At 42.7% G+C, this 23,206-nt stretch overlaps 1 protein-coding gene across 1 annotated transcript in view; it reads left to right on the top strand.

The window, feature by feature from the left end:
* The window catches only part of CACNA2D3 (calcium channel, voltage-dependent, alpha 2/delta subunit 3), an 801,189-nt gene that overhangs the window by 617,262 nt on the left and 160,721 nt on the right, over positions 1–23,206 (top strand). The window contains exons 24-26 of the mRNA XM_011986171.1: positions 3,185–3,280; positions 8,788–8,909; positions 12,607–12,687. Of these exons, the coding sequence (XP_011841561.1) occupies positions 3,185–3,280; positions 8,788–8,909; positions 12,607–12,687 (299 nt within the window). The remainder of the gene's footprint in view (positions 1–3,184; positions 3,281–8,787; positions 8,910–12,606; positions 12,688–23,206) is intronic.

Here is a 23,206-nt window from a genome sequence, read left to right as displayed (position 1 = left end):
GCCTGGTGTTAAAGTTCTTTAATTTTCCCCCAAGCTCCAAACCACAAGAGCTAGAGCAGATTAGCGACTCGGGCTTGGATGGCAAGCTCCTGGCTTTGACATATAATTTGTTTGAGTTTTAACGTTACATGAAATTTGGTACGCTGAGGTAGGGTGACACTTCCGAGAGAGAGGGAGGCAGAAGGGAACTTCGTTTCCTGCCTCGCCACAGCTCTCTCTACTTTGCAGTCTTGAGGGAGCTTGGGATCTGGGCCAGGTTAGGTTGTGAGTGGGACGGAGAAGTGAGAGCTTGATTTCATAGGGTGTGAGATATAACCCTGTGGTTTTATTTCTGAAGTGGAGGGTGGAGGGGCTGCGGGCAAGGCTGTGGTAGTTGATATCAAAGACTAGGATGAGAACTGCTTTAGCAGCTTATTATTATCTCTTTACTATTCTTAATTTAAGTAGAGTATTAAAGATTAAAAAGAAAAGGAAGAACCATTCCTTTTCTCTTATATCTTCATGTGTTACATGATTCATTTCTCTCTCCACTTTCCTGTTCTTCCTTTGTTCGTTCCCTCCTTTTATCTTCCCTTCCATCCTGTTTCTCTCCATTTTTCGATTCAGTATTTCATTCCCTCATTGTATCTTCCCTTCCATCCTGACATTCATTCTGTTTTCATTTTCATTCATTCACTCATCAAGTTTTGACTGTGTGTCTGTTATGTGCCAGACTCTGACCGAGGTGTTGGAGAAATGGAGAGAAACCACACAGATAGAGCTCTTAACATCATGGCACCTGTGGTATATAGTGTGCTGTATTATTAAGAATCATAACTGCTTTGAAGGAAAAGTAAAGACACATAAAGTGTAACAGATCTAAAGTGGAGGAGGAAGATGGGAACTAGTTCAAGGTTCAGGCAGCATTCTAGCAACAGCACATACAAAGGTCCTGAGATGAGAAAGTATTTGACACATTGGCAGAATTTAAAGAAGGTGGACACAGCTGACATATAGAGGATAGACTGGAAGATGTCAGAGGATGAGGCTGCAGAGGGTCCGCATGGCTCAGGACCTTGAGAGTCAGGTTAAGGATTTTGGATTTTATACTCAGAGCATTGGAAGATCACTGAAGGACTTTAAGAAGGGGAAGGAAATGATCAGATTTGCATTTTACAAAAAGATCTCTCTATTGCTGTGTGGAGAACAGAGGGTAATGGGGTGAGAACAATAGTAAAGGTTCCTACAGTTTTCCCAGGGATTTGTGACTTGGACCAGGGCAGTGGGCACAGAGAGAAGAGGTCCACTTGTGGCTTGCTTCAGAGGCAAGGTCCCTAGGACTTGATGATGGGTTTGTCATGTGAGGGCAGGGAGGTTGAGCCATCAAAGATCATTCCCAGGTTTATATCATGAGCTATTGGACAGATGGTGCTATTTGCTAACACAAGAGACACTGGGGGAGGATCAGGTTTAGGGCTGGGCATGGCCAGTCTCTCTTCTAGACATCATGAGCTTAAAATGGCTGAAAGTCTCCCAAATGGAGATGTCAGGTAGGCTGTTTAATATGCAAAACTGGAGCCCCAGCGAGACTGCCATTTTCATTATTAGAGGTGTCTTTGGACTGCTTGCCTTCATGGCATAGATCTTATTTCCTGGGAAGCTGGCAAATAATTGAGCCCGTCCTGGGGTTTCTTTCTCTAGTGAACCTTGAAGTGTTTCTTTTCAGCTCTCATGAAACTCAAAATCTTGAGCAAAGGTTGCTGATTCATTCCTAACACATACTAAAGATTTCCAAAATGGTAACTTGCTTTGTAGTCCACATCTGTAACTGATTGGACAGCCTGGCTTTCCAATTTGGTGTAGGCTACAAGCAGAAATGCATAGTGTTGGTTTTTATTCAGCCCTTAAATACTTAAAGGTAGCATCCACCACTTTGACTTTCATCAAAGATCAAGTAACCGAATGACCTTACTTTGAAGATAATGTGGAGAATGCTTTGGATCAAATTGCTAGTAGCATTTAGGACAGAGAAACAGGCTCAAGAATTGGTGTTCTCTTCATACATTTATTTTAGGATAAAATTATGTGTTTGTGGGCCGGGTGCAGTGGCTCACGCCTATAATCCCAGTACTTTGGGAGGCCAAGGTGGACAGATCATGAGGTCAGGAGATCGAGACCATCCTGGCTAACACGGTGAAACCCCGTCTGTAGTAAAAATACAAAAAATTCGCCTGGTGTGGTGGCGGGTGCCTGTAGTCCTAGCTACTCGGGAGGCTGAGGCAGGAGAATGGCATGAACCCAGGAGGCGGAGGTTGCAGTGAGCTGAGATCGTGCCATTGTACTCCAGCCTGGGCGACAGAGCCAGACTTTGTCTCAAGAAAAAAAAAAAAAAGAAAATTATGTGTTTGTGCAGAAAGGCCATTTGCTTTTTGCACAGGAGAAATATGCCTTGCAAATCTCCTAAAGAACACACTCAAGCATATAAAATTTGCCTTGGAAGTTGAAACAAAATGATATTTAGTGAATTTTTATATTAGTTTTCCTTGCCAAGGCCCTTCTTAGAGTTCCTGTGTGTAGCCTCCTACAGGGCTATTGGAAGAAGCCATTTCTTTACACATCTCTTTGGGGTTGGTGGTGAGAACAAGGCCTGTGATCTGGTAGAAGTGATAAGCGGGTGCCCCCACAACTGTGTGGATGTCAAAACCAGTTCCAACCACGTGGAATTCCAGGCTGTGGAATGCTGCAAACTTGGTACCGTGGCTCAGTTGCTTTAATGACAGATTCCACAAATGATCTCAAGACCAAGAATAAACTTGGTAGAATTAATGCAAAAAGCTAGTCCTAAGCCCTAATCCTTCCCATTCTTAGCCTGATCTCTTTGAACTTGCACCCAGAACCTTGAAATAAAGATGTGTGTATGGTTGGAAGTAGATTTTTTCCACATGCTGCTTTTGTTGGCAGGAAGTTCTTCATTTTTCTTGCCAATATTACTGTGAAAACTTTTGTTAGGGATACAAGTTGGCAATCTGTGTTTGTGTGTGTGTGTGTGTGTGTGTGTGTGTGTGTGTGTGTGTTTCTATAACTTCTTTTAAAGTTCAAGTTTCAAAACTACTATTTGGTAAAACATTCTGTGAGTCTTAAAATGCAATGCATTATCTGCTTACTGCCTAGAGGCCTTCCTCTGATGTCCGCTGTTCTGTTTCAGGAATTCTGACAAGGGCGTGGAGGTTGCCTTCCTCGGCACTCGCACGGGCCTCTCCAGAATCAACCTGTTTGTCGGAGCTGAGCAACTCACCAATCAGTAAGTAGGAGGGATCCTCTACAGGGGCCCAGGGAGCTCCTGAAATGGAACATTCAAAGGGAAGCTTATTTCATTTCTGGATTCCACTACTGGTAGAAACATAATTTAGGCCACTCCAGGCCTATTGAGATTTTTTCTTCTCTGTTCTACCATGGGGGCCCCAGCATGTGCTTTCACCTGCCTGTTAGCCCTTCCACCACCCTTTGTTCCTCACGCTTGTTGTTGGCTTCTGTCCACTGTCCTGGAGTCCTCTTCCGTCCTGATGAGTCATTTCAGAACTCTGGGAGGTGGTATGGCTGCTAGGGGAGCCGCCAGAGGGAGGAAACACTCATCTTGTAACAAATGGCTTCAGGGTATTCAGCTGTTCTGCAGCTATGCTGAGGAATTCCTCCTGCCTGTACAAAAATCAGTGTTCCAAGTCCTGTTTGTTTGTTTATATTTTACTAATAAACCTCTGTGCCTCTGTGCTTAGCCTGAGGGGCTGCAGAGCTCCACACCCAGGAGTGGGCCCTCTGGGGACACTGGGGTTTGACAGTGTCTCCTTGGACTTCCAAAGAGACCTGGATGGATGGTGGGCAGAGAGTTTCCGGGTCTAGTACCCAGATGCTCAGCCCATGTATCTTCAGAGAGCCACAGGCCCTTAACGCATCAAACTGGTGTTTCACCAGTGCTAGTAGGTAGACGGTGAAGTCTTTCCTGAGTCTGTTAATAATTTTTTCAGTTTATTTTCTCTGAAACAAGAGAGATTGTTAAGACATGGACAAATGGGTCCCAAGATTCAGAAAGTTTGAGAGTGGTTTGCAAGTGTATGTGTGAGTGCAGAGGTTACCACAGAACATTATACCCCCAACCTTCAGGGTACCTGGAGGTGAATAACCAAGCCAGAGGGTAGCTGCCAATTTGAGAGGGGTTGGCTCATCAGGGGTCCAAGGAGGCGGTGATTCCTTGGAGCTTGACAGTGCTGTTTGCATCTGCTAAATGAGGCCCTGACACTCACCATATAACCTTACAAAACCAAGTCTGGTAAATGACGGATCAATCAATGTTTAGATATTTTGAGAGACTGGCTTTGAATTCTGTTCCAGGACTTTGACCTTCTTGATACTCACATTTGTCATCTATGAAGTTTGACTATAGTTGCAACTTGATTTTTAAAGCCTTTTTAAAGCATTTTACCACCCCCGCTCCAATTGCTTTTCCAGAGGGCAAGTTCCTGGGAAGGGCTAGAGGTGCTGAGATACACGTTACCTTCTCCTGTTAGGATCCAGATAGGCAAGAGGAGACAAGGGAATTCCTTTTCTAATACTCAATGAGAAAGTCTGCTGCTGGTATTGAGACTGAAACAAGCAAAGCTGCAAAACAGTAACAATAAAACATGACACCTTGCTGGTCTGATAACTGTGTTATTGTGACAGATTTAAAAGACAAAGGACCACAGTAAGGATGCTGGGAAGTATACCTGGCTTATCTCACTTGGGTGTCTTCATTCTGTCCACCTGAAAAGTGAGAGCAATGATCTCTTTTGGTTACTGTGAAGATCCAAAAAAATTATGGATGGGCTGGGCACAGTGGCTCATGCCTGTAATCCCAGAACTTTGGGAGGCCGAGACAGGCAGATCACTTGAGGTCAGGAGTTCAAGACCAGCCTGGCCAACATGGTAAAACCCTGTCTTTACTAAAAATACAAAAATTAGCCGGGCATGGTGGTGCACACCTGTAATCCCAGCTACTCGGGAGGCTGAAGTAGGAGAATCACTTGAACCCAGGAGGTGGAGGTTGTAGTGAGCTGAGATTGCACCACTGCACTCCAGCCTGGGCAACAGAGTGAGACTCTGTCTCAAAAATAATTTTTTTTTTATGGATGAAAAATTTCTTTGGGAAGCTAAAAATTCCTACAACTATGTGTTCTATTCTCTGTGGCATTACGTGACCCACAGAGTGGGTACTCATTGACAGTTTGGATGGATGAAATCTTCTGTCTTCAAGAAACTCCTGTCCTTGCTTCATATAGAGGCATCTTGACATCTATTGTCTTAAGATCTTACCTGCCTATCCCTTCCCATCAAATGGTATTTGTCAAGATTCAGCTATTTGGATACACTCTCTAAGTCAGGCTGAGAAAGTTTTTAGCATTTCTGACATTTGGTTTAGTTTTTGCTTTTGACTAGGGCGTGAAAGGCAGAGCTTAAAGTATTGGGCAGAGAACTTGATAATATAAAGCTGCTACCCTGCAATTATCTCGTACTATCATCAGTCTCCTACACTGAGATTTCATCCCATACCCCTGCCACCTGCATTTGGAAGTTGGTCAATCATACTGAAACGTGGCTGTCACCCCCAAGAGTTATAATACATTCTGTGCCTTCAGCACAACCTCTCACATCACCATGCATATAGCATCCAGTGATGTTTGCCTTCATAGCATACAACCCTGAGTTTAGAGGGTGACCACTTTACCCCTGCCCTTTCAGCCCCTGAGAACAAAAGAAGCTCTGGCTTTAAGAATCCCATTTATTTGTTAGAGCCTGTTTTCAGTGTCCATAACACTCTTTCACATATGGTGTTATGTAATTCTGATAGAACCCTGGTAAAGTGCAGCATTTTTATTGTTCCCATTTTGTAGATGAGTAAATGGGGGTCAGAGACTCAATTATTCACTCAAAGTCACCCAGTTCTTCCCAGAACCTAGACCAGCCTGACACACCACTGCAGTAGCTCCCAGTATCCAGAAGGAGACTTTCACCTTACCCAGAAGGATCTTTCTTCCTGAAGAACATTTTTGGGATTCTGTAAAATCAGGTCGCTCCTTCCCGGTTCCTCCAGAATCGCTGCCCAGTAGTTGGCAGAGGCCTCCAGGGTTTCCCGGCAACTCAGTCCTTTCACATTGACACCAGGGCTAATGGGGATCAAGTACTGCAGGCTCCTGCTGGCTGGCCTGGGTGCCAGCACTATCCCGGGCAGCAGGGCACTGGCCACCCAGATGTTCAGCATTCCAGATCTATTGCCAGCCACCCACAAAGCCTGAATGTCACCATCTGAGGACCACTTCACACCTTCTAACCGAGCTACCATCTCATCTACTATGACTCTTGAAAAAGGCCCCCTGTGGCACCATTAACCTGTGCTGCAGAGACAGGGCACCTCTTAGCTGTAATGACCACTGAACAGACCTGCTGGGAGTGCGAACACCTTCTGATCAGCCGTGGCTGCACCTGTGTGTGGAAAGCAGCAATGTATCCTGCCATGGGCCAGGCAACAGAGGCTCTTCCTCACACCGTCCAAGTCAAGTTTATGAAGAATTTCATGTGTAGCGAAAGAAATGAAAAGGCTAAAATTTCAGTGTTCCTGACGTCTGATGACTTTTAGATCAGGAAACATTATCACTGAATACAGCAGCCTAAGGAAGAGCTTGTCTACCAAGATGAGCCTGGAAGTCCTGACGTCCAGCACTTTAGATAGCACAGGGGATCTCCGCACTTTCTTAATCTTGCATATGACTCCAAAGTTGGCCTTGGCCTTCTGAATGAGAGAAGAGTGCTTTTTAAAAAATTTTCTTTTAAACGTTTTTAATTTCTGGAGAGTCATTTTGTCAATAAGAGTCAAGACCAAATGCAAGCAGCTATGCTATGTCAGACCATTTTTGACCTACAATTACCAGTTCTAGGAGCACAAAATTTTATAGCAGTATTAACAAAGTAGAGCACTCATAAAGATGGCCATACAGACAAAGGAATTTAAAAGAATTGAGAAATTTTATTTTTGAAGATATAGGAAATTGTGTTTAATACTGGAGGAGCTCTTATCTGGATATGAGATTAAATTTATCTTGTGATCATTAAGCATATACCAAGCGCCTGCTGAGAGCCAGGCCCTGATAATATTGGGAAAAGGAAGGTCCCAGACCTTAGAAAGGAGTAAGGACATGCTAATACAAGTTATAGGGAGGTAGATTCCAGAGCTATCTAAGAACCTGGAGGGTGACCTCCAATGGCATGGGCCTCTTCCCTAAAAGTAGGCACTCCGTCTTTGGTAGAGGTGAAGGGAACACTGGTTAGACACACCCTGCAACTACAGAATGCTTTCCTGAACTGGGTGCCAAGTTCAGGAAACCAACCAGTTACAGCCTAGCATGAAAATTTCCCTCCACGGTCTTTGCAATCCAAATCTACGCTGCAAACTGCTGGGTTGAAAGTGGTGCCATTTCTGCTTCAACTGATGGCCTGTTCCCTACCTAAACATTATCCCCTGATTGGTCTCCCTTCCGGAAAAATGTCTGCAGCAGACTGTGGCCTAACCAGGCAGTCATTCCCCCACCGCCTGGGTTGCACTGTATCAGCTAAGATAAGGCACTTCAGGTCCTGGAGAACACATGTGAATCTCTAGAGGGATGTCAGGTCAATAATCATGCCTTGGGACTTGAGTATGCTTAAGGCTCTGTGAAGAGTGCACACATGTGAACAAATCTCCTGTCCTCAGAAATCTTAGGAGGTCTAGGGAGGGGATCTGATGATTGTGCAGGCCAAAAAAATAAATAAAAGGCTATATGAAAGTTACTAAGAGTGTGGGAGCCCAGGGTGTGGCAACAGCTTGCATGTGTCTCTGTGGATTCATGGGGTAGATGGTAGATGAGGCGCACTTTGAAAATGAGTGTGATTTTGAGAGGAAAAGATGGAAAGAAGAATGCACCTAGCCTTTCCGATAGACAAGCTCTCTGTGCAGAAGGCAGGGAGTCAGTAGAGGGCAGGGATGCACACAGGGGGCATGAGCAGGCCTGTTTGTCCAGAGAGGAGGCAGGTGAGGGAAGAAGGGTGTAAAGATCTCAGTGTGGGCTCACATTTACTTCCTTTGCACTTTTTCTGAGAAGCATGGTTTACCTTCTTTACATTTGCTCTAAGAAGAATGAGATCTACTTAAGAAGTTGATTCTCGGCTGGGCGCGGTGGCTCAAGCCTGTAATCCCAGCACTTTGGGAGGCAGAGGTGGGCGGATCACGAGGTCAGGAGATGGAGACCATCCTGGCTAACACGGTGAAACCCCGTCTCTACTAAAAAATACAAAAAAGTTAGCCAGGCGAGGTGGTGGTCACCTGTAGTCCCAGCTACTCGGGAGGCTGAGGCAGGAGAATGGCGTGAACCCGGAGGCGGAGCTTGCAGTGAGCCGAGATCACGCCACTGTACTCCAGCCTGGGCGACAGAGTAAGACTCCGTCTCAAAAAAAAAAAAAAAAAAAAAAAGAAGTTGATTCTCCCAAGGGTATTAGTATATATATTTCGGTTTTAAAGCCAGACAAAGCTTTACCCACTCAGAATCTGACTCCTAGGGCTCTGCAAGATATTTTTGAGTAATGTGGGTGCCCAGTGTTAAGTCAGGCCCCCTGTATACTGAGAAAGGCAAGTTGGGGTTCTAAAAGTGAACACTGGTTTTACGTGATGAAGGCTGTCGGGGTGCTCCAGGCCCACCTTTACTCTGCTGAGTGATGCACGTTCTTCTGATTCTTTTCCACTTCAAGGGACTTCCTGAAAGCAGGTGACAAGGAGAACATTTTTAACGCAGACCATTTCCCTCTCTGGTACCGAAGAGCCGCTGAGCAGATTCCAGGGAGCTTCGTCTACTCGATCCCGTTCAGCACTGGTGGGTGCCCTTGTTGGAGGCGGGCTCTGTCTGTCTAGTCCAGTGGGTCTGGGCGTTGTGTGCAGGGTGTTGAGGAGCTGCCTGAATGCTGAAAGGAACCAAATTCAACCCTCAGAGCCAGTGCTGAATATTGGGTCAGCCCTGAACCAGTGACCTGTTCCGTAAGCCTAATAGCCTCAAAGAAAAGGAAGGTTTTTCCTTTACCAAATTACGTAAATGTATTTCAGAAAGGAGGGCTGATGTTTTGCACCCTATGGGATTTTAATACAAACTTGTCAGTCAATTTTTTTAAATGTTGTCATGGCCCCACTTAGAGAAAATTCGAGCATCCCTTGCCAGAACCTTCAGTGAGTCACATCCCTGTAGAGGTCCACTGTTACCCATTTGTTTTTTGTTTTTGTTTTTGTTTTTATTTTTATTTTTTATTATTATACTTTAAGTTCTAGGGTACATGTGCATAACGTGCAGGTTTATTACATATGTATACTTGTGCCATGTTGGTGTGCTGCACCCAACAACTCGTCAGCACCCATCAACTCATCATTTACATCAGGTATAACTCCCAATGCAATCCCTCTCCCCACCCCCCTCCCCATGATAGGCCCCGGTGTGTGATGTTCCCCTTCCCGAGTCCAAGTGATCTCATTGTTCAGTTCCCACCTATGAGTGAGAACATGCGGTGTTTGGTTTTCTGTTCTTGTGATAGTTTGCTAAGAATGATGGTTTCTAGCTGCATCCATGTCCCTACAAAGGACACAAACTCATCCTTTTTTATGGCTGCATAGTGTTCCATGGTGTATATGTGCCACATTTTCTTAATCCCGTCTGTCACTGATGGACATTTGGGTTGATTCCAAGTCTTTGCTATTGTGAATAGTGCCGCAATAAACATACGTGTGCATGTGTCTTTATAGCAGCATGATTTATAATCCTTTGGGTATATACCCCGTAATGGGATGGCTGGGTCATATGGTACATCTAGTTCTAGATCCTTGAGGAATCGCCATACTGTTTTCCATAATGGTTGAACTAGTTTACAATCCCACCAACAGTGTAAAAGTGTTCCTATTTCTCCACATCCTCTTCAGCACGTTGTTTCCTGACTTTTTAATGATCGCCATTCTAACTGGTGTGAGATGGTATCTCATTGTGGTTTTGATTTGCATTTCTCTGATGGCCAGTGATGATGAGCATTTTTTCATGTGTCTGTTGGCTGTATGAATGTCTTCACTGTTCCCCATTTGAACTGAATTGATTTAAATTGATATGCCGGACTAAGGACTGACTTTGTATAACCATGTGCTCTCTTGACAGGAGCCTGCAGTCACCAATGAGAGGCATGTAGCTGATTGGTTTTTCAGTCCTAAGAGTTTATGATATAATAGTATAAAAAATTAAAGTTACCTGCCTCCAAAAAGAACTGAATGCTATCTTATTTCAACCAGTTTTAGAAGCAAAGCATACTGGAAATGCTTAAGTTTTCCTCATTTTTTTTTTCCTTGCCTCATGCATCTGGTATTTTGGGTGCTCACTCTATACTGCTTATTGCAGAAACTTGAGAGATGAATGAAACCTAGTTCTGTAAACTTGGGTTGCTCTGGAAAGTTCAGTCTGTAGTTATATTTTACATATATCAGTTCCTTTCATATTAATCTTTTACAAATACTCCTAACTCAATCCTAAGGGAAGTTCTCCAGTGTTTGTGCCCAATCCCCCTCCCTAAGGCTTGGTGCTTTCTCATTTCCATGACTGAAAATGTTTTCAGAAAGGGTGCTTTTGAAATTTGTAGAAAACAAAGAGTGCTCATATAATTGGTTGAGTGGACTCATTAGGAAGACAGTCCCTCATCAATGGGCATATTTAAGGAGAGACTGAATATTATTGATTAGGTTCTTTGCTGGTTGGGATTTCAGACTACATTTATCTCTTAGATTCTTTTCAGGTCTAAGATTCTTTCGGTCTGTTTTCCTTTGCTAACAGACCTGTATGTATGCCTGCCTGTAGTTATGTGTGCTTTCTGAGATATAAATTTCCAGGTGTCTGAAGCTCTTTCTTTTTCTTTCTTTCTTTGTTTCTTTCTCTTTTTTTTCTCACTCTCTCTTTCTTTCTTTCTGTCTGTCTCTCTGTCTTTCTGTCTTTTTTTGAGACAGAGTCTTGCTCTGTCACCCAGGTTGGTGTGCAGTGGCATGCTCTTGACTCACTGCAACCTCTGCCTTCTGGGTTCAAGCAATTCTCCTGCTTCAGGCTCCTGAGTAGCTGGAATTACAGGCACCCATTACCATATACAACTAATTTTTGTATTTTTAGTAGAGATGGTTTTTCACCATGTTGGCCACACTGGTCTCTAACTGCTGACCTAAAGTGAGCCACCCTCCTGGGATTCCCAAAGTGCTAGGACCATACCTGGCCTGAAGCTCTTTCTTTATGCTTGTCTGCACCATACTTTATTGCTGAAAATATCAAGAGACAGTGAACTTTTTCATTCTGCTGCAGACCTATGAATAATAACATTGTCTTCTATCATGCAATCTCTTAAGACTTCCTTTTTACAGTCCTCTAAAGAAAAAAATAGAAGTTAGCTTGCTGTTCTTCTGATTCTGGAATCATCGAGTTAACTAAAGCTGTTGTTGGATTGGTTTTGGGTAACTGGGATTTTCACCAAACTTTCAATGTAATGGTATAATGAAGTGAGTTTTACCTTGTTCATGACAAAGTTACAGATGACGTAACATCTTAGGACATTTCATAATCCCCTTAGAGTCAGGGAAAATCTTAAAAATCACCAACTACAAGTCTCTGTGGTTGAGCTCTCTCCAATTTTGTCTACTATGTATTGAATACCTGTGCAAACTAGAAAAGAAACTGGTTTTTATTGCTGCTTAAACTTGGGCCAGGAGAAAATTTCTCATTGCTTTGGTCATAAGTGTATTCAAATTCAGGTTTGACTTTTCCCTGCTTCTCAATTCAATTGGATTTCATCCAACTCACATTCATTGAGCACCTTTTAGCAGGTGGGCCTTGGACTAAATTATTAACTCCAGGCATTCAGAATTTGTGCTCAGTATCTTTTAATTCATGGATATTGGAACCATTGCTGGTAATTGAAAATCTCTTAATACTAATGCCATATTGTTGCCAGAATAATAATAGTTTGGAGTGAAGATTATGCCCTAGCTCTATCACTGTTTAGAATAATTTTGCCCAGAAAAACTGGGCTCAAAATTCGAAATTACAGTTTTATAGATCAGTAAAGATTTAACCAATGAATCAGAGCTAAAGTCGCCAACTCGTAAAATAATTTCAAAGCCCTCATACATCTCTTCATGGCTATATTTAGACAGGCAGTGTAAATATGACCACTGACACAAGTAAACACTGCAATTTGAAACCACAGATTACCAAAAAATGTGGTCCCTCGATGGTGGTCAATGGTTTCGATGTGAAGAGGCTGGATGTTCCCCAGTGCACTGGTGGTCATAACTCCGCTCGCTGGTTCCTTCAGCTGGGAGGACTCGCAGCACTGCACTCATGGCCTGGCAGCGTAGGCAGGACATCCACACCCCAGAAGACTCTGGGGCCTGGGACCGAGCCCCGAAACAATTTGCAGAATTGGTGACTGTGGACCGATATGATTACTCTCTTAACGTGTACACTGTAATTATCTTCATTTTTGTTGTGGTGTTTTTTCTTTTTACAGGACCAGTCAATAAAAGCAATGTGGTGACCGCGAGTACATCCATCCAGCTCCTGGATGAACGGAAATCTCCTGTGGTGGCAGGTAAATAATGGATTCAATCCATGAAGACAAAGTAAGCATGGTGTCCATTCATCTGGCCAGTGGGCTGCTTCTACGTAGCACGCTTATCCTCCAAAAAAGGTTTTCAAAGGAGAAAACAATTTTAAATTACTTCCTTCTCAGCTTGGTGTCATCTCCTTCAAACCAAGACTCTGACAGCTGGTGGTGGTTGATGTGAAAACAGAAAACTTTCCCAGGGTTTCTATCCTTAAACTGAGCCAGTAAGAAATTGTCAGTACGTGCCGAGGAGAATTTCTCGATGGTAGGTAGCATGTTCATTCAAAGTAAACTCCAGATCTCCAGCTTCTGTGTCATTAGGATGACAGTGGGCATACAAGGAAATTGCAGGTTTGTTTTAGGCAAACACAAACTGAAATGTGCCCTTCTCTAGAGAGACCGAGATTTTCATCCCCCTAATCCCCCTAGGGAATTAGAGTTAGCTGTATCTGCAGGTGCTGGGTTTGGGACCAGGGGAAAGCCAAAATATTACATGACTGAGAGTCTCAAATTGTCGAAGAAGTCCTGTTTCTGGCTTTTTCCATTTCTCTCACTTTTTAGGAGTGTCAGCAGTTGTCTGTGGATGGCCAGGGGCTTTCATTGGTGGCATTTGGCCTAAAGGGCTGGCAACTACCAAAAAGCCCTCTTTGAAGACAAATGCTGATACAAAAACAAGGTCTGAGGGTGTGTCTGGCACATGGTTTATTCTGATCACTTTGGAGCTGTTGGTTGATGGGTGGATGATATGCTCCAAGCACCGTCCTGGTATTGGCTGGGTTTACTAAAGAGAGCGATTTTTGTTTTCCAGCAGTCTCCCTCAATAAGTTGTACTTTAGGATGACTTTGAACATCTACTTCTGTGTCTTCACATACTGAATATTTGTGGGAAGGAGTGCAAATGGAGCAGATGGAGGAGACCCGTTTGAAGTGGTTGTTCTTTGGCGAGGAAATACTACTCCTCCCCCCCCCCCCACTTTATTTCTGACTTGGCCTATGTATATTTTTTTTTGTAGGGTTGAAAGATCTGGGGATAGTTGCCCTGGTTATTCCTGAGTTACTGGGTATGGCAAGGATGACAGCCTTATGTATCTGACCTGTGGCTCGTCTTGAATTAAACAGACCTATTCTTAATCAGCCAGGAGATACGGGCTCTGAGGATTCACAGTTGCTGTCTTCAGATTTTGTCACTTAATGTCTCATGTTCCTTGAGGAAAGTGGGAGACAGGATCATTTAACTCAACAAGATTTATTTATGCTTAAAAGAGGTCAGACTTGCTTACCTCCAGGCTGGTCCAGCGAGCTAATTCTGAAGGCATGTTATCTCCCGGGAGCTGAGGCCACATGCAGCAGCTGTCAAAGACATGGTCTGGCCAGAATATCTGGTCGTCTGTTTGCAATTTCTTTTTAAAGCCCTTTCTTTGGGTTTCTAGTTTAGTCATCATGAAGGATGAGCCCTAAGGTCACTGTGCCTGTACCAGCCACCACTGTCCAAGTTTACAAACTATGCTCACATGTTTCCAAATGCCTTACATTTCATAAATGCCTATTTGACTGAGTATGGGTGAAACGTGGTCTGAGCCTGAACACCGTGTATCCAGTCTAGAGAAGAAAGCACACTTTCCAAATGCTATGCCAGTCTATTGTCGAGTTTCATCGCCGGCCATAGACCACAGGCAGGTCACGAGACACAGTTTGGTCCACCTTGAGTGGGTGGAGAAGGCACCCTCCTATTTACTGCTTCTCTGTGTATGCCAAATGGTCCCCATTTTCAGAAGACAATTACAGAGCAAGGCCAAGAAGCAAGGTCATTTAAAGAACTGTATTTAGTCCTTACCTTTTAGAATTGGTGATTATTAAGCTTTTTCAAACTTTGTTTGATAGACATAAGATAAAACAGAATTGCTTGGTTTTGATGTTGAAGCCTGCTGTGGATGCAGCCCCACGAAGGCAGTGACCTCAAGAAGACCTCTCTGTCTCCAAAAACAGAGTGGCCTCTTCAGCACCCCCGCCCCAAGTTTTCCTGACCCTGGCTCAACCATCATGTCACAAAGTTACCGAAGTTAGGTTTGGTAACTTTCCTCTGTGTATTTTCCTCAAATTAAGTAGACACTGTTTACCACTCTAAAATTAAAAAGGCCATTTTAATTGGGGAAGAAGCCTTGTTTTGGCAGATGAAGATGAATATGTGAGCAGGCTTTTCTCCCATCAATGTGTCCCAACAGCAGATGGGAGACAGCCGACTTGCAGGAATGTTAGGTTTCAATGAAATCCTTGTGTTAAAGTGGAACTCCTCTGAAAGAAGAGGTGTACAACTATGCAAATAATTATCGAGGACTCCTTGGAAAGGCCAGCCTCACTCCCAGGCCTGACCTGGTCATCTCATGTTCATTGGCTGTGTATGTCTGGGGTAGAAAGAGGTTTTTTTGTTTTGTTTTTTTGTTTTTTTTTGTTTTATTCTCTTCTTTCTTTTTCTGTGTTTTCTTTTTTAAACAAAAACATTTAGATACTCATCTGTCAATGACACCTTTGAAGAAAGGCCAGTCAGACTGGGCAAGATTCCATTTGTACACCAGCCTTGGTGCATAAATGGGCCCCATCCATCTTCCCGGCCTATGACATTGCTTACAGTCCTTCTCTTGAGAAGCCTGCCAACTCTCCAGCTGCCACCAGAGCGCTGCATTTTCTTAATTGCTTTCCCACTGCACAGGAAGAAGTGGTGGGACTCTCCCTTTGGCCTACCAAGTCTCGTCCTAGCCCTGGAACCTTCTGTTGTGTCAGGTCCCTCATCCATTATATTATTGTGACTGGAAATGCAGATCTTGGACTGTAAGGTCCACACAGTTTATCACTCACTCTACAACTTGCAAAATGTGTGGTCTTGGGTCTCTAAAAGTCTATCTAAAATAGGCTTGGGATTATTACCTCCCCTGCCTTCCCCTGTGTCAATTCAGGGATAAAATGAGGAAACAAACAAGAAAATTATTGGATAAGAAAGAAGAATAAAAATGCTAGAATTTAGGATAACCCGTTTTTATCTGAAAGTTGGTGGCATATTCATTCATTCGATAAATAAATATTTCCTGAGCCCCTGCTTTTGCCAGGCACTCTAGCTATAAAGAAATAATAACCAGTGTCTTAGTCCATTTTGTTTTGTTATATACCACAGAATGAGTAATTTTTTTAATTTAATTTTTAAGTTCACGGGTACATGCGCAGGTTTGTTACATAGGCAAACTGTGTTATGGGGGCTTGTTGTACAGATTATTTTATTGCACAGCTGTTAAGCCTAGTACCCATTAGTTATTTTTCCCGATCCACTCCCTCCTCCCACCCTCCACCCTCCATTCGGCCCTAGTGTGTGTTGTTCCCCTCTCTGTGTACGTGTATTCTCATCATTTAGCTCCCACTTATGGGTGAGAACATGCAGCAGTTGGTTTTCTGTTCCTGCATTAGTTTGCTAAGGATAATGGCCTGCAGTTCTATCCAAGTTGCCGCAAAGGACATGATCTCATTCTTTTTTATGGCTGTGTAGTATTCCATGGTATATATGTACCACATTTTCTTTATCCAGTCTATCATTGATGGGCATTTAGGCTGATTCCATGTCTTTGCTGTTATGAATAGTGCTGCAGTGAACATACACATGGAGGTGTCTTTATAATAGAAAGATTTACATTCCTTCGGGTATATACCCAGTAATGGGATTGCTGAGCGGGATGGTAGTTCTGTTTCCAGCTCTTTAAGGAATCGCAACACTGTTTTCTACAATGGCTGAACTAATTTACACTCCCACCAACAGTGTGTAAGCATTCCTTTTTCTCTACAACTTCACCAGCATCTGTTATTTTTTGACATTTTAGTAATAACCATTCTGACTGGTGTGAGATGGTATCTCATTGTGGTTTTGATTTGCATTTCTCTAATGATCAGTGATATTGAGCTTTTTTTCATATGCTTGTGAGCCACGTGTGTCTTCTGAGAAGTGTCTATTCATGTCCTTTGCCCACTTTTTAATGGGGCTATTTGTTTTTTTCTTGTAAGTTTGTTTAAGTTCCTTATAGATACTGGACATTAGACATTTGTCAGATGCTTAGTTTGCAAAAATTTTCTCCCACAGAATGGGTAATTTATACAGAAAAGAAATTTATTTCTTATAGCTTTGGAGGCTGCGAGCCCCAAGATCCAGGTGTCCACATCTGACAAGAGCCTTCGTGCTGTGTCATCTTATGGCAGAGGGTGGAAGGTAGAAAGCGAAGACAGCACACACAACAGAGGAGAAAGGGCAAAACCTATTTTGCCTTAACTTATTGTTGATTTGAGTTTTATAAACTACGCTGCTCGTGGTAGTGATTCTTTACTTTGTTCTCCCTAGAGAGACCCAGCCCACTAGTCCAACAGTCATAGGCACTGCATCTACCATATCAGGGTAGAAATGACCTGGTAAGAAGAAATGCAGGGAGGCAGAATTGAAGCAAGAAGGAAGGTGTGGCCCTGCAGGAGACTTCTTCCCCTTCCCAAATTGTTTGTCTGACTTCCCTGTTTATCTTCTAGACCCTCTCTCTGACAGACACAAAATACCCAATCCCAATATTTGTTAACGATTTCAGACTTCTAGAGATGTTTAAAATATTCAATAATGAAATCTGAGTTATGTGCACTTGCTTTAAAGTGTACCTTTTAACATACCAAAATCTAAAATTGCTCCTAAAAATGTTTCATTTTGATTTCTTAGATAGTTTTGAACTCTTTGAGGGCAAAGACCCAATTATCTTTTTATTCCAAGTGCCAAGTACAAGGGCTAACATACGGTCCATGTGGGAGAGATATTGGATAAATAAATGATTCAAGGAAGACGGGCTTCATTTTCACCTCCCATATGTAGGTACCTATTTATTTACCGGATAGTGGAAACATAGTACTTGGCTAAAACTCTAAGACAGATAATTACTCAGTAGCTAAAACTCCAGTCCATACTATAGTAATATTATATTGATCAATATGAATATTTTAAGGAATAGAAAATTGTTTTGTGTCCCATCCCAAAAGCAAACTTGTTGGACCAGTAATCTCTGCATCAGTAGATGTCTTTTCTGAGGTTGAGGCATCTAAGGTGATGCTTAGAATAGCTAATCTGATTACATCAGCAGAAAAAAAGGAGTATAGACACCATAGACACTGGTTTCTTACAGAAACTGCTCTTTTTAAACAGCCATATACTTTTTTAAATTTATAAAATTCAATGAATTTTAGTAAGTTTGGGAGTTGATTTGCAAGAAACACAGAACACTAGATCTGTTATTGGGGAAATTTGAAAATGTGGGCTATGTGGTCTCATTTGCATAATTCAGGGCAGTGTAATGAAGGGGAAGATCCCATTTAACCAGCTAATTAGGAAAGGGATTGATTAACATCAGTGATCATTAACTGTTGCCAAGTATGTGGTATTTAATCTGAATGCAGTATTTACTATGGACCCTTCATTAGAGTTAGGTGAATAATGCTGGCAAAGTGTTCTAGGCAAAAATTTAACTTGTCAACATTCCTTTGGTGGGATCTCACATATTTGGTATGTAGGAGTTAACTAGTATGTCAGAAAGTGTGTATCAAGTCGGCCTGGATAAACCTCTAGTTTTAAATATCTGAGCAAGGGAACTATTTTATTTTGGCAAAAATGAAAACTTACTGATTAAACCAGTAGTTTCCAACCAGGGGCGGTTTTGCCCCCGGAGGACATTTGGCACCATCAAAACCCATTTCTGATTGGCATCACCGGTTAGGAGGGTGCTCCTGGCATCTAGTGGGTAGAGGTCAGGAATGGTGCTAAACATCTTGCAAAGCACAGGACAGCCTCCACAACAAAGAATTATCTGGTTCACGTGTCAGTAGTGCTGAGATTGAGAACTGTTGAGTTAAACTGACAGGTAAACTTCAACTCAGTGCTTTCGAATTCAGTGTTTTCCCTTGTAGACTAACAGTCTTGATTCATTTCTTTATTTTTAATTAACTCATTCAATAAATATATATATTGCACCTGCAATGTTCCTAGCACTGAGGATACAGCTGTGAACAAGTACCCCAGAAGGCACTGTGGAGGGCATTGGGGGATTGTCAATTGATGACAAGGGCACTGTTGGCATCAATGTCCAGAGACTGGGATGACAGCTTCCCAATGAAGGATTGTTCCACACAAATGCTGCAGCACCCTCTGAGAATGCTGAGCATGGCCAGGTTGCTGCCAGTGGAGAGCTTCCATTTGTGTGGCAGATACAGACAAGTATTGCAGGAATGAGAGAGAAGAAGTGAAGAAATGAAAGGGTGGGAGGGAGGGAGGAAGGAAGGAACAAGGAAGGAAGGAAGGAGAGAGGGAGGGAGGGAGGAAGGAAGGAAGGAAGGAAGGAAGGAAGGAAGGAAGGAAGGAAGGAAGGAAGGAAGGAAGGAAGGAGAAGGATTTCTAGTAGTGGCGAACACTCTAGAAAATGGAGCAGGATTAAGAGATGAAATATGGTTGGCAGTGGCAGAGGGGAGAAGAAGTACACAGCCATGTGCACATGGTATGTGGTAGGGCAGTGCCTTTCCAGGTTGTGGGGTGGTTCGAGAAGGCCTCCCTGATGAGGTGACAAGAATGGAAGTCTTAATCATGAGATGCAGACTGCAGTCATCATGCAAAGATATATAGGAAGAGCATTCTAGGCAGTGGGAACTAACGCCTCCAGTAACCTAGAATGAGATTCCTCATCCATGTGTCCATGTTCCACGTGGGTGCTATGAGACCTGAATGAGTTTCTTGGGTTTTGGGGGTAGTTACCAGGATCTACAACCAGAGCTGATGAGTAGGTGGGTAGCTGACCCAGGGAAAAGTGGGAAACCCAAGGCACATCTTTGCTCTGAATGTCAGCTATGAGGTGGGACTTTTTATGTGTGTGTTTGACATTTTTATTAAGCTAACAAATGAATACTATGCAGGGACAGAAGCAGGTCTAAGCCAGTAGGGCTGACAACAGCAAACTTTATAGTTAGCGAGGTTAGTGAGGTAGCTATAGGTCACGCTTTTTTTAAAGTCTGCAGCAGAGTTTGAGAGTGAGAGCTGGACATTAGAGCAGCTGCTCTGCATACCGCAGAGTAGCCAGTGACAAGGGCATGTTGAGGATTATTGCCCCAGGAATAAAAATAGCCCAGGGTTTTGAGAAACTGGATCCTCTGTGCTCACTCTCCAGGACACTTGCGCCCAAGAGTTACTGTCCCTTTCTAAACTCCTCAAAAGCCCCAGCGTGCCCTCCACTCAAAAATGAGCCGCAGAATTTTGGGGCGACACATCCTCATACCTGCTTGTGTGTTCTAAATCGGCAAGTTAAGCCACTTCTTTTAGAGGTCATGGTGGGATGTGAACATTAAAGACAGTGTGAGCTGAGTATTTATGAGTGAACACAGGCCATCCCCTTCCCCAGGCCTTGCCCCTGTGCCTTCCTTTTCACATGTGTAAGTGGAGGTTGTTTGGTGCTGAGGTTGGATTTCTAACAACCTCATTTTTTAAAGGTGGACATGTATTTTACCATGAGAGAAAAGGAAAGGAATTAACCAATATTGGAATATGTCTTATACCCAGATTCAGTCTTGCTTTTGGGGAAGCCTCTGATTCCCGTTGAGAGAAATAAATAAGTTTTTATGTATATAAAATTTTTTTGTAAACGCTTACATATGGGTGGGCAATAATCATTAGCTGCTAAATTATTGTCGCTCCCTTCATTAGGAATTACCATATGTTACGCCCATTACTGCTCACTAGTCAGTGCTGTTTCCTATTTTATGTTATTTTTTCTGAAAACTTGCATATTGGAAGATTATATTAATAGTATCTTGACATGTTCTGTATTAAAACTTTGAAACTCACACTTTCACATACCTGTGCCTCAGAGCTGAGGTTCACAAACTACAGCTCTAGGAAACCACTCATGTACTTTCTCTATGGATTTGTCTATTTTTGGACATTCCAGATAAATGGAATCATATAATATGTGCCCTTTTGTGACCAGCTTCCTTCACTTAATGTTTTTATGATCCATCCACGTTGTAGCCTGTATCAGTACTTCATTTTTAAATTGCCATATAATATTCCCTTGTATGAATAGACAACATTTAGCATATCCATTCATAAGTTGATGGATGCTTTTTTAGCTGTTAGTAATGTTGATACAAGCATCCATGTACATGTTTTTTTGCAGACCTATGTTTTTATATTCTCTTGGGTACACAACTAAAAGTAGAATTATTGGGTCATATGGTAACTCTACGTTTGGTATTTTGAAGAACTGCAAAACTGTTTTCCAAAGCGCTTGCACCGTTTTACAACACCACCAGCAACGTATGAACATTCCAATTTTTCTGCATCCTTTCTAATACTTACCATCTGTCCTTTTTTATGTTAGCCATCCTAGTGGGTGTGAAGTGATTTCCATTTCCCTAATGACCGAGCATCTTTTCATGTGATTACTTGCCATGTGTATATTTTCTTTACAGAAAGGTCTATTCAGATCCTTTGCCCATATTTAAATTAAATTAGGTTGTCTTCATATTGTTGAGCTGTAAGAGTTGTTCATATATTCTGGGTATAAATACCTTGTCAGGCTGGGTGTGGTGGCTCACGCCTGTAATCCCAGTGCTTTGGGAGGCTGAGTCAGGTGGATTGCTTGAACCTAGGAGTTCGAGACCAGCCTGGGCAACATGGTGAAACACCACCTCTACAAAAAAATACAAAAATTAGCTGGGCAGCCTGGCAGGCACCTATAGTCCCAGTTACTCAGGAAGCTAAAGTGGGAGGATAGCTTGAGCCAGGAAGGTCGAGGCTGCAGTGAGCTGAGATCATGCCATTGCACTTCAGCCCTGGGTGACAGACTGACACCCTATCTCAAAACAAAAAAGAAAAAGCGAAAAATCTTGTGAGCTTTCCAGTGCCTGTTTTTGTAGGCAAAGTGGTATTGAAATGCAGCCATGCCCATATTGTCTGTGAATACCTTCTTGCTAAAATGGCAGAGCTGAGTAGATGGAGGGGTAGAGACCATGGAAACTACGAAGCCAAAAATGTCCTCTACCTGCTCCTTTACAGAAAAAGCCTGCCAAACCCAACTTCACATGAAAATATGTCACACTGTCTATTTAAAAGAACAACAAAAAAGGCTGATTTGTTCACTCACCTTTTTCAACATGTTTCTATACAAATGAAGTAGATATTTAAATCAGAGGTTATGTAAGTGGATGCTGAAGACAGAGCTTCATGTATCAGAGGTTGTCCATTGGTTGTGCCTAATGTTTTTGTCTATGTGGTTATACAGAAATTCCAATCAAAGATCCTAAGCTTTCTAAAAATATATGTTTTCATTATAAGTCAAGACAGTGATTTAGTTAATCTTCACTCTAGCTTATAAATCTCTGAACAGTGCAATCAGCATAATGCTTGGTGGAACATTGAAAATGCCCTCACATGCTTTGGTGGAAAACAGTTTATGGGATTCTTTTTTTTTCCCAACATGGCTCATGAGAGATTTGGGGATTTATTTAACCGCCTTTATCCAAGCAAATCTCCTAGTGACCTTGTTGGGATTTTGATCTCAGTTAAGACTAGAATATATATGACTCATGCTAAGTAAAGGGCCCACAGAGGATAGACAAGCTGCCATGAATTTCCCTCGCCTGGGAAGAAAGGGACGGGCATGAGCAGAATCTGCAGCAGAAGAGTCCAAGCTTGTCCAACTTGTGGCCCGCGGGCTGTGCAGCTTCAAATGTAGCTCAGCACAAATTCATAAACTTTCTTAAAACATTATGAGTTTTTATTTGTGTGTGTGTGTGTGTGTTAGCTCATCAGCTATCATTAGTGTTAGTGTATTTTATGTGCGGCCCAGGTGGGGAACCCTGGGGCCCTCCAACATTTACAAGTCAGGGAGATGAGTGAATCAGCAAATGAGACCTAGGAGGGTTGGACAGTGAGGTCAGCTGAGAACCAAGTCAAGGGAGACTTCAAGGAGAAAATGATCAACGTGTTGAAGAAGACAATTCTTCTTCTTCCAGTGTGGCCCACGGAAGCCAAAAGATTGGACACCCCTGGCTAAACCCTTTGACTTGACTGAAAGTCCAGTACATGGACTTTCTTGCTTGAGGAAAATGCTTTGATCAGTCTCTGGTGGGAAAGGGACAGTGCTGATCAAAGGCTTTTTATTCCCAACGTCTCCCAAAGTTTGCACTTACCAAGAACTCCTGGGTTCTCTTCTGGGTGAGAAGATCTGCATGAAGTTAGGATAAATGTCTGAATGTCATTCTCACCTTGAGGCCAAAATACACAGTTATACATGACACAGCTCAGGCAGATGGTAGTAGGTAATTGTCTTTCAAAATAAAATTTCAGAATGAAAACATAGTGTATGGTCATAGTATATGCTTTACTATTCTTCCACCAACTTTCAGATTTTATGTGATGTAGTCAGGTTTTTAAGTGAAAAGTATTTTGCTACATTAT

Source organism: Mandrillus leucophaeus, unplaced genomic scaffold (genome assembly GCF_000951045.1).
Source record: "Mandrillus leucophaeus isolate KB7577 unplaced genomic scaffold, Mleu.le_1.0 Scaffold296, whole genome shotgun sequence".
Classification (NCBI taxonomy): domain Eukaryota; kingdom Metazoa; phylum Chordata; class Mammalia; order Primates; family Cercopithecidae; genus Mandrillus; species Mandrillus leucophaeus.
Note: the sequence above shows the minus strand (reverse complement) of the source record. Positions and strands in the feature narration are given on the sequence as shown.